General features: G+C 33.8%; 1 protein-coding gene across 1 annotated transcript; it reads left to right on the top strand.

Annotated features, from left to right (window-relative positions):
• The first annotated feature begins 5,769 nt into the window (after positions 1–5,769).
• Positions 5,770–6,426, top strand: LOC115990684 (putative receptor-like protein kinase At5g39000). The gene has a single exon (XM_031114491.1). It carries the CDS (start codon positions 5,770–5,772, stop codon positions 6,424–6,426), a length of 657 nt encoding a protein of 218 aa, XP_030970351.1.
• Positions 6,427–13,999: the final 7,573 nt, after the last annotated feature.

Raw genomic sequence — 13,999 nt, 5'->3', positions numbered from 1 at the left:
TATTTCACAAGTAAAAGGTTTTTAAGGGAGTTTGTATAAAACAAGACTCCACAGAGGACCATAAAAATTTGAGAACTGTGAAATCAAACCGAAAATTTGGTGGAAAGTCAAAATGCAGTCCTTTCTACGGGCGAATGGAATCCTATACATAAATCAGTTAATAAAGGAATAAAAAAAAAACTGTTACTTTGTTGCTTAAGTTATATAAGAATTCTATATGTATCTTTAGCCCAAAAAAAAAAAACAGAAAAAAAAAAAAAATTAAAACTCTTTCCAGGTTCTATACCTCATGAGGGTGCATCATTAACAAATTCGTTCATGGTACCTAAGATCTATAAGCATATAATATTAACCGTAACCATATTATGTTTAACTGTTCATATTTCCTACAATACATCTGTATGCTTTTGAAACTCAAAGATCTTTTGATTTTATTCTTAGGTTTTGTTTGGGATCCATTTATTCTGCTAAAATTAAAAATTTTTTGTTGAAAATATTGTAAATAAATGTAAAAATTAGCTGAAATAGTACCATGAGACTCATGAATAGTATCAAAAAGTGCAGTGAGACTCATAAATAGTAACAAAAATAAATTAAATAATAAAATAAGTTAACTTTTTAATTTGGAGCCAAACACACCCTTAGAGACCAACTCATGAGTTGGACCTTGTGTCTCCATGTTCTCTAGATTGGGTCTCCATGTTCTTCAGCTTGGGGTCATGTAAAGCGCTTCGCCACTGATCTTGATTTGACTTGGTGAGGATGTTGGCTTGTTGACATTACCTTAACACTGTTTTACTTTCTTATAGCTCAATTGGTGTTCTCTATATTTTGATAAGAGTTTGACTTCCATTCTTATAATTGAATGTGGTAGCTGGCCTTTCACCGTTTTATTATGATTCTCAATATATTTACTATTTTATCAGTATTCTTAATATTAATTAGTTTTGGATTGATTCTTAAAAAAGAAAAAAAGTTCTTTTGGACTTCCCTCTCTCTCTCTCTCTCTCTCTCTCTCTCTCTCTCTCTCTCTCATTATTATTTTTAATTAGAATCCTTTTGGACTTTTCTAAGCTTATGCTTTTAGGTAAACTAGCCACAAATCTGTGCGTTGCGCGTGATAATTATTTTTATGGTGGTTTTATTAATTTTTTATTTTTTATTTACAATTTGAACTAATCAAATAATGAGTAATGTATTTCGTAATTATATTTTTATTTATTATAGGAACAATCATAAATGTAATATAGAAACAATCCAAAACACCAAAAAAAAAAAAAAAAAAACTTAACAATGATTAATTGAACCAATATTAGGATAAAATTTTGTTTTTGATAATCTATTAAGGTTATTTTCTTTGTAGAAATTATAATTTCGGCCACCCAAAACATATTATCAAATAAACAATTATTAGCAAAATCTAAGAATTAAATTTCTATACATGCATTGTTATAAAATAATAATAATAAAAATAAAAATTGCAAAAGTTAAAATTTGTCACTTATCTGATTATTTTCATTTGGCTAACCTTTGCTTTTCAAATAAATGGCATTATAAAGTACTTCTAATACAACTACTAAGAGTACTTTGTCCACTACAAAGGATTAGAAAATAAATAAAAATTAGTAAAGTCTCATAGTTTAACATCTAAATTGAGCACTATAAAAATTATACTATGTAACAGAATAAATACCAAATTATCCAAATCATGCTATGTAATAGAATAATATTATATTTTTATATGCTATATTTAATTCTTTAGAATGCAATAGGATAACATTTAACAATCAAAGAGAATAAAAAAAAAAAAAAAAAACAACAACAACAATAACAATTTAAAAAACAAAACTAAATCACAATTTAAAAAACAAAACTAAATCGCATTAACCCAAAATAGAGTTTTAAAGAATATAAAAAATTATCAACCTAAAGTAGAGATGCAAGAAAAATAAAAAAATCCACCAAAAAAATTATAGAGAGAGAGAGAGAGGGAGAGAGAGAGGGAACCTTTTTTTTTTTTTTTTTTTTTTTTGTGAGGGAAAACTATACATAGAATAGAAGAGATAGTGACAAATTTATAGTAAGAGGATGTGAATAAGAAGAGACAAAAATAAAGGAAGATGAAGGGAAAGAGGAGGAATGATATTAATGTAGAGGGTAGTGGGGAGATGAAAAAGTAAGGGAGGGAGAAAGATTGAAGAAGTAGTGGGGAGATGAAATGGTAAGGGAGAGAGAAAGGTTGGAGAAGTGTAAATATTAAAAAAAATAAATGTTAAAAACAATTATAAGAAAAAAAAAAATCCCTAAAGCTTGAAAGGTTTCAATATTTTTTATTTATTTATTTATTTATTTTTTATTTTTTTCCTTTAAGTTGAAAAGGCTCACACAAAACCCTAAAACTGAATTGAAAAGACTTTGAGCTGGGTTTGATAATGGGACTAAATAAATAAGAGGTGGGCTAAATTAATTATAAGGTGATAGTGGAAGTAAATAAAAAATAGTGGGGAGATGAAATGGTAAGGGAGAGAGAAAGGTTGGAGAAGTGTAAATATTAAAAAAAATAAATGTTAAAAATAACTATAAGAAAATTGGAAAAAAAAAAAAAAACCCTAAAGCTTAAAAGGATTCAACGTTTGTTTGTTTGTTTGTTTTTTTTTTTTTTTTTTTTTAAAGCTAAAAAGACTCACACAAAACCCTAAAGCTAAACTAAAAAGGATTTGAGTTAGGCTTGATAGTGAAACTAAATAAATAAGAGGTGGGCTGGATTAATTATACAGATTTATTATAGGGTGACAGTGGAAGTAAATAAATAAGTAGTGGGCTGAATTTATTATAGGGTGATAATGAAAGTAAATAAATAAGTAGTAGGCTGTATTTATAGGGCTGAAAATTGTAAAAAACATTTAAAAATTGTAGGACAAATTATATTTTAAAAAAGAAAAGAAAAAAAGAATGACGTGGCAGCTGATGTGGCGCAACGTGAGAGCAGTAGCATTAAACGCTACACTTCAGCTTTTAGTAATATATAGATAATGAAAGTAAATAAATAAGTAGTAGGCTGTATTTATAGGGCTGAAAATTGTAAAAACCAATTTAAAATTGTAGGACAAATTATATTTTAAAAAAGAAAAGAAAAAAAAGAATGACGTGGCAGCTGATGTGGCGCAACGTGAAAGCAGCAGCATTAAACGCTACGTTTCAGCTTTTAGTAATATATAGACTAGCTTTTCATAATTAACTTTATAAAACTAGATATGCATTGAGTTTTAAATACACTAGTCTATGATTATTTTGAGATGTGGTATAATGTATAGTTTACTTTATAAAATTTAATTGTAGGTAATTTTTTATCCCTAAAAATTAAAAAATTTCAATAATTAATTTCTCTCTTTATTTTTACGTATAAATAATTTTATAATTTTTTGGTGTTTTTGATTGATATTATTCTTTTTTGAAGTGATCTATATTCTTCTAACTATATATTGTTATTGTGTATTATATTTTCCTAATTTCTTTTGGTACAACTAAAATTTTTAAGTCTTAAATTTATTATTCAAATTTCTTAATTTCTTAAGGAGATTATTATGATAATCAAAACTTATCACACAATTATAATTGATATTACTCAAATAATTGATAAACACATTCAAATACATGTGGATGATGTGGCATAATGAGAGGGTCACAATATTAAATCCTACACTTCAACTTTTGAGCTAGAGCAGTAGAGGGAAGGGATATCAAAATTATTAGTAATGGCGTGAATTGTCTATTTAAGCTTACTCTCTATTTTTTGAGATGCATACTTTCTTAACGCCCAATGTAATGCTCTCTGTATTCTGACAATATTTTTAAGATTACTTTCTATTTTTTGAGAAACAACTTTCTTAAAGCCCAATGTAGTGCTCTCTATATTTTGGCAATATTTTGACTTATGTTCTTATAATTGAATATGGCAGCTGGCCTTTCATCATTTTATCATGATTTTTAATATTAATTAGTTTTGCCTTGATTCTTAAAAAAGAAAAAGAACTAGATATGTATTGAGTTTTAATTTTTTTTTTTTTTTTTGAGAGAGAGTTCCAATCTATGACGTCCGCTTCTGATGATAGTTTTTTATCATCAGACCAAGACACCAATCAGTTTTTGGTGTAAGTGGGGATTGAATCCTAAATTTCTTATACAACCATAAAAAACTTTACTAATTGAGCTAACTGGAACCTACGATATATATTGAGTTTTAAGTACAACAATCTATGATTATTTTGAGACGTGGTATAATGTATAATTTATTTTATAAAATTTAATTATAGATAAATTTTTTTTGAGAAGAATTGTAGATAATTTATCATCCCTAAAAATTAAACAATTTCTAAAAGTGATTTCTATCTCTTTATTTTTACAAATATATAATTTTATCATTTTTGGTGTTTATGATTGATATTATTCTTTTTTGAAGTGATCCATATTCTTTTAACTATTGTTATTATGCATTATATTTTCATAATTTCTTTTGGTACAACCAAAATTTTTAAGTTTCAAATTTATTATTTTCTTAAGGAGATTATGATAATAATAAAAACTTATCACACAATTATAATTGATATTACTCAAATAATTGAAAGACACATTCAAATATAGGTGGGTGATGTGGCATAGTGAGAGAGTAGCAACATTAAACACTACTCTTCAGCTTTTGAGCTAGAGCGGTAGAGGCCAGAGGGAAGAGATATCAAAATTCTTGGTGATGGCATGACTTGTTTGTGTTACCTTACTCAATTTAATTTATTTATTTTAATAAAGATAATTATCCATCAATTTTGAATAGAGAATTTATCTTTATTTTATTTATTTATTTTAATAAAGATAATTATCCATAAATTTTGAATAGGAAATTTATCTTTATCTTGTGGGCCAAATGATACGTGGCAAATTTTGATATGCCAATGTGATGTCAATTTGGTTGATACATGTCATTATTTAATTTAATTAATTTAATGACATATTAATTTAAAATTTGTCACAAAATTTTGATGTGACATTTTATAATTGGCTTAAAATTTTGCCTCCTATAGCTACTCTTTAGTTTCTTGAGCTAGAGTGGTAGAGGGAAGGGATATCAAAATTCTTGGTAATGGCCGGCGTGACTTATCTGTTTGGCATTACTTTCTATTTTTTGAGGAACAGACTTTCTTACTGCCCAATGTAGTACTCTCTATATTTTGACAAGAGTTTTACTTACGTTCTTATAATTGAATGTGGTGGCTGACTTTTCACCATTTTATCATGATCCCTAATATTAATTAGTTTTGGATTATTCGTAAAAAAGAAAAAGTACTTCTGACTATTTTTTTGAGCGCATCTTGATATGCTTATGAAACTCAAGATCTTCAAATTTTATCATGGTTTTAAAAAACAAACTGGAGGCAAAACCATTTTTGCCTGTGGTTCTTGGTTCAACTTGGTTTTTGATTGATTGTAGCCAGTTTTCTCAGATCGATCGTACTGGTGGCCAACTCTTAGTTTAACTAGTTGGACCAATCAGTCCGGTCTGATTTTTAAAACCATAGATTTTATAATTGAAAAAGTTTTAAAGACTCGAGGTGCTACGTAACTAATACATTTACAAACTTGCCAAAATCAAAAATCTTATTATGCAACAAGTATACTCTAGTCCTTCCATTGACGCTTAAGTTAATTGAGGAAATTCAAACCCAAATTAACGTGCAGTGACTACAACAACTTTTTTTTCAATTGACTGAAGCGTCAATGGCAGGTGTTTCAAAGTTATTCAGAACGTCTGGGAAGAGAGTAAAACCATCTTTAGATCTTCCTGAGGGATTATGCGGTCAATTTTCACTGGCTGAGATGAAGATTGCTACCAATAACTTCAATGATAAATTACTAGTTGGTGAGGGGGATTTTGGCCGTGTGTATAAGGGGTCTATTGATGACTGTACCAGAATCGTTGCAATAAAGTGGTTGAAATTCAAGCCGGGACAGGGTCTCGTTTTCAAGGACATAAGGATCAAGGTGGTGTTGCTTTGCCAGCTACACCACCCTAACCTCGTCCCTCTCATTGAATATTGTATTGCTGAAGGCGAGAATATCCTAGTCTTCGAGTTCATAGTCAAAGGAAACCTCTTTAGAAGACTCCACTATACAGACCACGATGACCATGATCGCCTCTGGTGGAAACAAAGACTCCAGATTCGCATTGGAGTGGCGCTTGCACTGCACTACCTTCACATTGCTGTCAAGCAAACTATTATCCACGGTGATGTGAAGCCGGCCGACATTCTGTTGGATGAGAATTGGGAGTTCAAGTTGTCAGATTTCAAGTCGTCCAAGATGGCTATCTTCGGGTTTGTTAGTGGTTTATTTTCGAAATCACCAAGGAAAATTGGGAAAATCAGGATATTATGATTCTCAGTGCTTTGAGATATCTGGATCCCAAATATCGCATTACCTGTGGGCTGACCGACGTCTACTATTTTGGTGTGGCACTGTTTGAATTACTCTCTGCTAGAAAAGCAATAGGCATCAGATCGTTGAAGCATCAGTGGCCTCTAGCTAGTTGGGACAAAAAATGCAAACGAGAAGAGACCATGAATAAAACAATTGATCTGTATCTAATGGGAAAGATAGCTTCGTGTTTCAACATATACGTGGACATTGCAACTTCTTGTGTGCAAAATGAGTGAAAGGATTGTCGCGATGAATGAAATGGATGTAGGCCTTGAACATGCACTGGAACTGCAGGAGAGCGTAGATGCTGCCAGCAGAATGGTGAATATAACTATCCCATATACCTAATACCTCTAGTTCTTCCCTGACCCTGAGGAATTCCTTTTGAATTCAGATCGCTTGAGGAAATGTATTTGAACACCACCATGCGAAACGATCTATGACTAACTGGGAAAATTACACTTTACCACTCTAAACTATACTCTAGATTATACTTTGCATCTCAAACTTTTTGAATGCAAGTTTTGTATCATAAACTATGATTCTTGTTACACTTTGTATTCCAATGTTAAGTTTGCTCTTAACTTTAATTAAAAATTATGACATTACGTGAAAATACCCGGTTACTCATCTTTTCAATCCCTTAAAAAAAGAAGAAGGAGAAATTACACTTTATTATCTTAAACTATACTTTCAATTACACTTTACATCCAAAATGTTGGGTTTTCCTCTAAGTTAACTGCAAACTTGACATTCGGGTACAAAGTGAAACACATGTCATAGTTTATGTGCAAAACGTACATTTGAATATTTTAGGGTGCAAACTATAATCTAGGGTATAATTTAGGGTGGTAAAATATAATTTTCCTTGATTAACCATAAACAATTAAATTTTCTACAAGAATTTTTATCAAAATTGTATTTTCATAAGCTAAGCAGGTTTTGCATTTATTTTATTTTTCATTAGACCATGTGTTGGCTAGACTGGGTAGTAGATTAATTTGAAAATATTGTGAGGTGAATTGTTGCTGCATCCCTAAATTGTTCTTAGTAAATCATGTTAGTCATCTTTAGGTAAATTTACTGTAAAAAGTGTTTCAGGATCACAAGAGATGATAAACACCGGTGGTGACTCCTTGTAATTTACTAATTTGGTTGAGTTCAATGTCTTTAGAATATAACTAGTCGATATTATGCAAAATGTGCAATGCATTTTGATAAATTTTGTATGAAATTATTTATGACCCATTGACTTCATTGATACTATTATTGTTTGTCACAATTAATCTACAAAGTTTGTTAGTAAAATTAAATTCAAACTAAATACATTGGTGGGAAGATCCATGTAAGATTGAATTTATTCAACTATCTAATTGGCTTTATTTTATGTCAAATTTGCCTGTATTTCAGCATTTAGTTACCCTGTATGAGTGAGATAGAGGGAAGTTTGCTCAAGAGTGTGCAAGAAAACAGAGACTCGCGGCTTGGCCTCGCGGGTGACTCGCGGCTGCAAGCCGCCAGACGCAGCACACGTGCCAAGCATGCCGGAAAGTGAACAGTCATGCTAGCTGGAGCACTACAGGACAAAACAGGACAACTGGCCATATGGTTATCTCGCGACTTAGTCAAGCCGCGAGTTTAAGCCGCGAGCCACCCCTGTTTTGTAAATCCTGACGTTTCACATTCCTCTCCCACTTCAGTATAAATACCCCTTTTACCCACAAATGTAAGAGAGTTTCCAGAGAGAATTTTGAGAGAGAAACCCTAAAGAAAAACAAGATTGATTCACCCACAATCTATATGTTAGAGTCTCTTCAAATTTCTCAACTCTCTTCCTCTCCATTGTCAAATTCTTGAGAGGCATCTTACCAAACCTGGTTCTCACCACTTTCATTACTGTGAGAGAGCTGTTTGGATTTCTGGGAAGCAGTTAGGAAGGAACCAATCTTCATTGGTTGATGCTACGGTCTAGTAGCGGAATCTGGGAAGCTAGAAAAGAAAAAGGTTCGACGCAACTTCGTTGGAGTAAGAAGCTTGGAGGGCTTAGGTGCACTGGGTAGATTAGGCTTGGAGGGTCTATTACTGTCCATGTATCCCAACTATATTTTCTAGTGGATTGTTTACTGCTTAGAGGGCGGCGGAGAGGTTTTACGCCGAGGGCTTCGGTTTCCTCTTCGATAACACATCGCGTGTTGTTTTTGTGTTTGCATCTTCCTTCCTCTCTATCTTTGCCTTTTTATCATCTGCTGTGGGTTGTGATTTTAATTTGGCTTAGATAGTTTTACCAATTCCATATTATAGTTTATGTTAATTTTTCGCACACTAGTTGTTTGACATAATGCTTGAATTGGTTAAGTTGTAATTTGGGGGTCTAAATGTTCAAGGGTGTTTATACACATATTTGAAATTTCAATCCATGTGACCAACAAATGTCACCACATCACAGTTCATATTGTCACCTACAAACCTATTGGTTCCTAGGTGTCTTTCTGGTTGATTTATGCTTTATATATAGATTCTACAATGTTAATTTCTACCATACACTAAAGTCTCTATCTCCACCATATCAAAACCTACAATTTTTATGTTAGTGAAAGTAGATTTTCTTTAGTTTTAGAATTGACATAAGAGATTGTTGTGCAAATAGCACCCTAGGACTCAAATCAATAATAGCAAATAAACGAAAATTAAATAACAAGCACACACAATGAACACAAGAATTTATGTGGCTCAGCAAATTGCCTACCTTCATGGCGACGACGAGAAAATTTCACTATAAAAATAGGGAAATATAATAGTGCATAAGAACACTTCAAGAAACCTAAATCTCAATACATCCTAACTCTCTCTCACCCACAAGACAAGAAAACTTTATTCTTCTTCTTATGCGGCTACTGCTAGTTTTTTTTATTTATTTTATATTTTTATTTTATTTTAGGAATTCCTCTCTTTTAACTTTGCCACACCTAATCACATATATATATATATAGAGATATATGTTAAGTCGGCTAGATGGGATTCTTATTACAATTGGAATTCAATCATCTTATGCTAACTTGGGCTTGTCAATACAAGCCTCACGAGTCCAACATCAACAAATCTCCACCTTGGCTTGAATTGATCAAGCTATACTAGCAAACTCCTCCATCGTCTTCACCTTAACCCTTAAGGGCTCACAAGCTGCAAAAACCAACCAAGTTCAAGCAATTCTCTCCTTCTCTTTGTGAGTATTCTTTAGCCACTAATTGTGCTTTGAATTTTGCATCTTCATATTTTCTGATAATGCTCCTTTCTTGTAGTATACACACTTGAAACCAATAGCCTTTTTCCTTGAGCAATTTGATTGATTCCTAAGTCTTATTCTTTTGTAGTGACCCCATCTCTTCTACATTCCTGTAAGATGATGGATCTCCATTGCTGGTTATGAGAGCAAAGCTAACCATGTCTTCAAAATATTTTTGCGGTGATTTGTGAACCCACTTCTCTCTACCTTCAGCAATTGAATAAGACTTTTCTTGTTGCTACTATGGATCAATATCATTATCATCACCACCCTTATCATTGGGTGAACTATTCTCATCAAAATCCACCCCAATAGTTAATTTCTCCTATGAACTATCATCACATGTCTCTGCTTCATTATGTTTTAACATAAAGGCTTCATAAAATATGACATCTCTGCTAGTCATCGTTTTTTTTTGAGATTAAATCCCAAAGCCTGTAGCCTTTAATGCCATTTTCAAAACCAAGGAATATGCATTTTCTTGACTTTGAATCCAATTTAGAATGTTCTCCACTTTGCACATGCACATAAGCTGGACAACTAAAGATTTTTAGACTCAAATAATCAACTGGTATACTTGACCAAACCTCTTCTGGAATCTTGAAATCAATAGATGATGATGGAGATCTATTAATAATGAAGCATGCTGTGTTAACTGTCTCTGCCCAGAACACCTTAGGCAACCCTTTCAATCCCATGCATTTGACACTTTCTGCTAAGGTTCTGTTTATTTTCTCTGCAACCCTTACTTGTATGAGAGTCTATCTTGAATTTGACTCTATGCTGCTTCCCATACACACAATACTTGCAGAAGTATAGCTTGCATATCTTCACCCATTTCAATAAATTTCTCTTGTGTAGCTCTAACATACCACATTCACCATTATGGCCAAGTTGCATACGCCATAAATTTGTGTTGTCAGTGTATAGACTACAACATTTCCTTGTAGTATCATTACCCATTTGTGCTTGACACCTTTGTGCTTGACAAAACTAATCTACGTCATACTTTGTGCTTGACATCTTTACTATATTCAAAGGATTGAACCCTAGCCTTACTTTGACACCACTTGTTGTGCAAATAACACCCTAGGACTCAAATCAATAACAACAAATAAGCTGAAATTAAATAACAAGCACACATAATGAATACACGAATTTACGTGATTTGGCAAACTGCCTACCTCCGCGGCGACAATGGAGAAATTCCATTATAAAAGTAGGGAAATACAATAGTGCATAAGAACACTCTCAAGAAACCCAAATCTCAAGACACCCTAGCTTTCTCTCACCCACAAGACAAGACAACTCTATTCTTCTCCTTATGCGGCTACTACTAGGTTTTTTTTTTAAGGAATTCCTCTCTTTTAAACTTGCTGCACCTAATCACACACACACATACACACACACACACACACACACACACATATATATATATATAGATATATGTTAAGTCAGCTAGATGTAATTAAAATTTGAAAGTTCAAAAATGTGTATAAACACCTTTGAACGTTTAGACCTCCAAATTACAACTTAACCAATTCAAGCGATATGTCAAACAACTAGTGTGCGGAAACTTAACATAAGCTATAGTATGGAATTGGTAAAAACTATCTAAGTCTAAACAAAACACAATCCACAGCAGATAATAAAAAGGCAAAGATAGAGAGGAAGGAAGATGCAAACACAAAGACAACACGCGATGTGTTATCGAAGAGGAAACCGAAGCCCTCGGCGTAAAACCTCTCTACCGCCCTCCAAGCGGTAAACAATCCACTAGAAAATATAGTTGGGATACATGGACAGCAATAGACCCTCCAAGCCTAATCTACCCAGTGCACCTAAGCCCTCCAAGCTTCTTGCTCTAACGAGGTTGCGCCGAACATTTTTCTTTTCTAGCTTCCCGGATTCCGATACTAGACCGTAGCATCAACCAATGAAGATTGGTTCCTTCTTAACTGCTTTCTAGAAATCCAAACAGCTCTCTCACAGTAATGATAATGGTGAGAATCAGGTTTGGTATAATGCCTCTCAAGGATTTGACAATGGAGAGGAAGAGAGTTGAGGAATTTGAAGAGACTCTAATGTATAGATTGTGGGTGAATTAATCTTGTTTTTCTTTAGAATTTCTCTCTCAAAATTTTCTTTGGAAGCTCTTTTATAATCGTGGGTAAAAGGGGTATTTATACTGGAGTGGTAGAGGAATGTGAAACGTCAGGTTTTACAAAACAGGGGTGGCTCGCGGCTTGACTAAGTCGCGAGATCCAGTCGTGAGATAACCGTATGGCCAGTTGTCCTGTTTTGTCCTGTAGTGCTCTAGCTTGCATGACTGTTCACCTTCCAGCATGCTTGGCACGTGTGCTGCGTCTGGCGGCTTGCAGCCGCTAGTTACCCGTAACGCCCAGCCGCGAGTCTCTGTTTTCTTGCACATTCTTGAGCAATCTTCACTCTATCTCACTCACTACCCTTACATCAAACCCACCTAAATACAGGGTTACTATATGCTGAATTACAAGCAAATTTGGCACGGAATAAAGCCAATTAGATGGTTGAATAAATTCAACCTTACAATCTCCCTCTTTGGCTATTCCGTGACAAAACCCTAAAACAGACTTTAGACTTAACATGTGAGTTGGGAACAGTTGAGCAAAACTCACTCACACCTAACTCTAGAAGCTGTGAAACACTTGAATCATATGAACATAATACTCCTGAAACACAACAATACACCATGATCATTGTAAGCAGAAAATCATAAAATGCATATGAAACAGGCAATAAGTGATCAAGCAAAGATGGAGTTAAGAAACAAACCATGGCTTGATTAACCAAGTGAACACCACAAGGTAGTGATCACAGTGCTCATTCACACTTGGAATGAACACAAGGACATACAAGTTAACAAGCCCAAGGCGAGACACTTGTATGTTTAGCACTCAACCAATGCATATTACACAAGGTATATGCATCTAGGAACAATCCTACAAGGGCACAAGAGTGACAGTACATAAATCAAAATGCAAGACATTTAGATTAAAGTACTGATTTCAACATAACATAAAGGCTGCATTAAGCAAGGTACATACCATAAAGCTTACAAACTATGCATAAAACATTAACCCTAAAAGTTTACAAAAGCACATGGGTACAAACACAAAACATCCTGAATAACATCATCAAAATATATAAAATATTAAACCAAGAGTATAAGTTATGAGTTAGAAACAACTATACACCAAAAACACAGTATATTAAACCCATACCATAAAAACACTAAAAGTCCAACAAACATAAACCTAAACCTATAAGTTTAGAGGATAAGACTTAAAACAAAAGTATGACAAAAGTATGTGTGTACTCCCCCTATCACTATGCACACTTCCCTTTGAACTTTCTCCCCTTTACTGAATGCTCTCCCCCTTTTTGGCACGAATAGCTAAAGGCTCTCGTCCAACTTTTGTTGAATAGCATTTAGCTGATTCTCCATAGTCTTGAGACGCATTTGGACATGGTTGTTTGTGGAGTAGAGAAGTGCCATAATTTCATCAATGCGTTTCTGAATATGCTCAAGTAAACTGCCCACTCTATCAGTATGAGGAGCAGTCTGTGCTTGCGGGATACTAGCTTGTGAAGCTTCAGGAACAGCACGCGAATTAGATGTGGTATGTGCAAGTGTCTCTGATTTAGGGGCAGATGGAGTAACCGGAGAGATGTGAGCACTCCTTGGTGTTTTAGAGGAGTGACTTTTGCTATCTTGAAGAGTGAACATGGAAATAGGACGCTGACGGGTCAACATTTTTCCATCTGTAGGAGGAACAATGCCTTCACGAAGAATGAGCTTTATGATGAGACTACAAAATGGAATAATTCCTCGAGCTGCAGTTCGAGCCGCGGTCTTCCTCAAGGTGTATTAGATGTGAGCACATATATCAATGGGGGCTCCTGTAATAAGATCACAAAGGAATAGAGCTCTCCCAAGATTGATGAATGTAGTGTTGGACAGTGGGTAGAGATTGGTGAACATGATTAACTTCAGTGTGGTCAGCTCTGGTGCAAATTTTGCGGTGCTGATGGATGTTCCTGCACTGGATACTTCATGATCGGATCCTAGGATTTGTAGAATTTCTTCAACCTCTGGAGTTCGTTCATCGTAAGGAGTTAGATCCACATTCTGAGGTCTGGTGATGCCGAGAAGATCTGCGATGGAGTCTGGAGAAATGCCAAACTCTGTTCCTCTGACCTAGAAAA

The sequence above is a fragment of the Quercus lobata genome, chromosome 5 (assembly GCF_001633185.2).
Source record: "Quercus lobata isolate SW786 chromosome 5, ValleyOak3.0 Primary Assembly, whole genome shotgun sequence".
Classification (NCBI taxonomy): Eukaryota; Viridiplantae; Streptophyta; class Magnoliopsida; order Fagales; family Fagaceae; genus Quercus; species Quercus lobata.
The sequence above is the reverse complement of the archived record's forward strand: the minus strand, read 5'-3'. Positions and strand labels throughout refer to the sequence as shown.

What these genes read in the sequence shown, in the direction of transcription:
- LOC115990684 (XM_031114491.1), top strand. Translation starts at nt 5,770, where the DNA reads ATGGCAGGTGTTTCAAAGTTATTCAGAACGTCTGGGAAGAGAGTAAAA.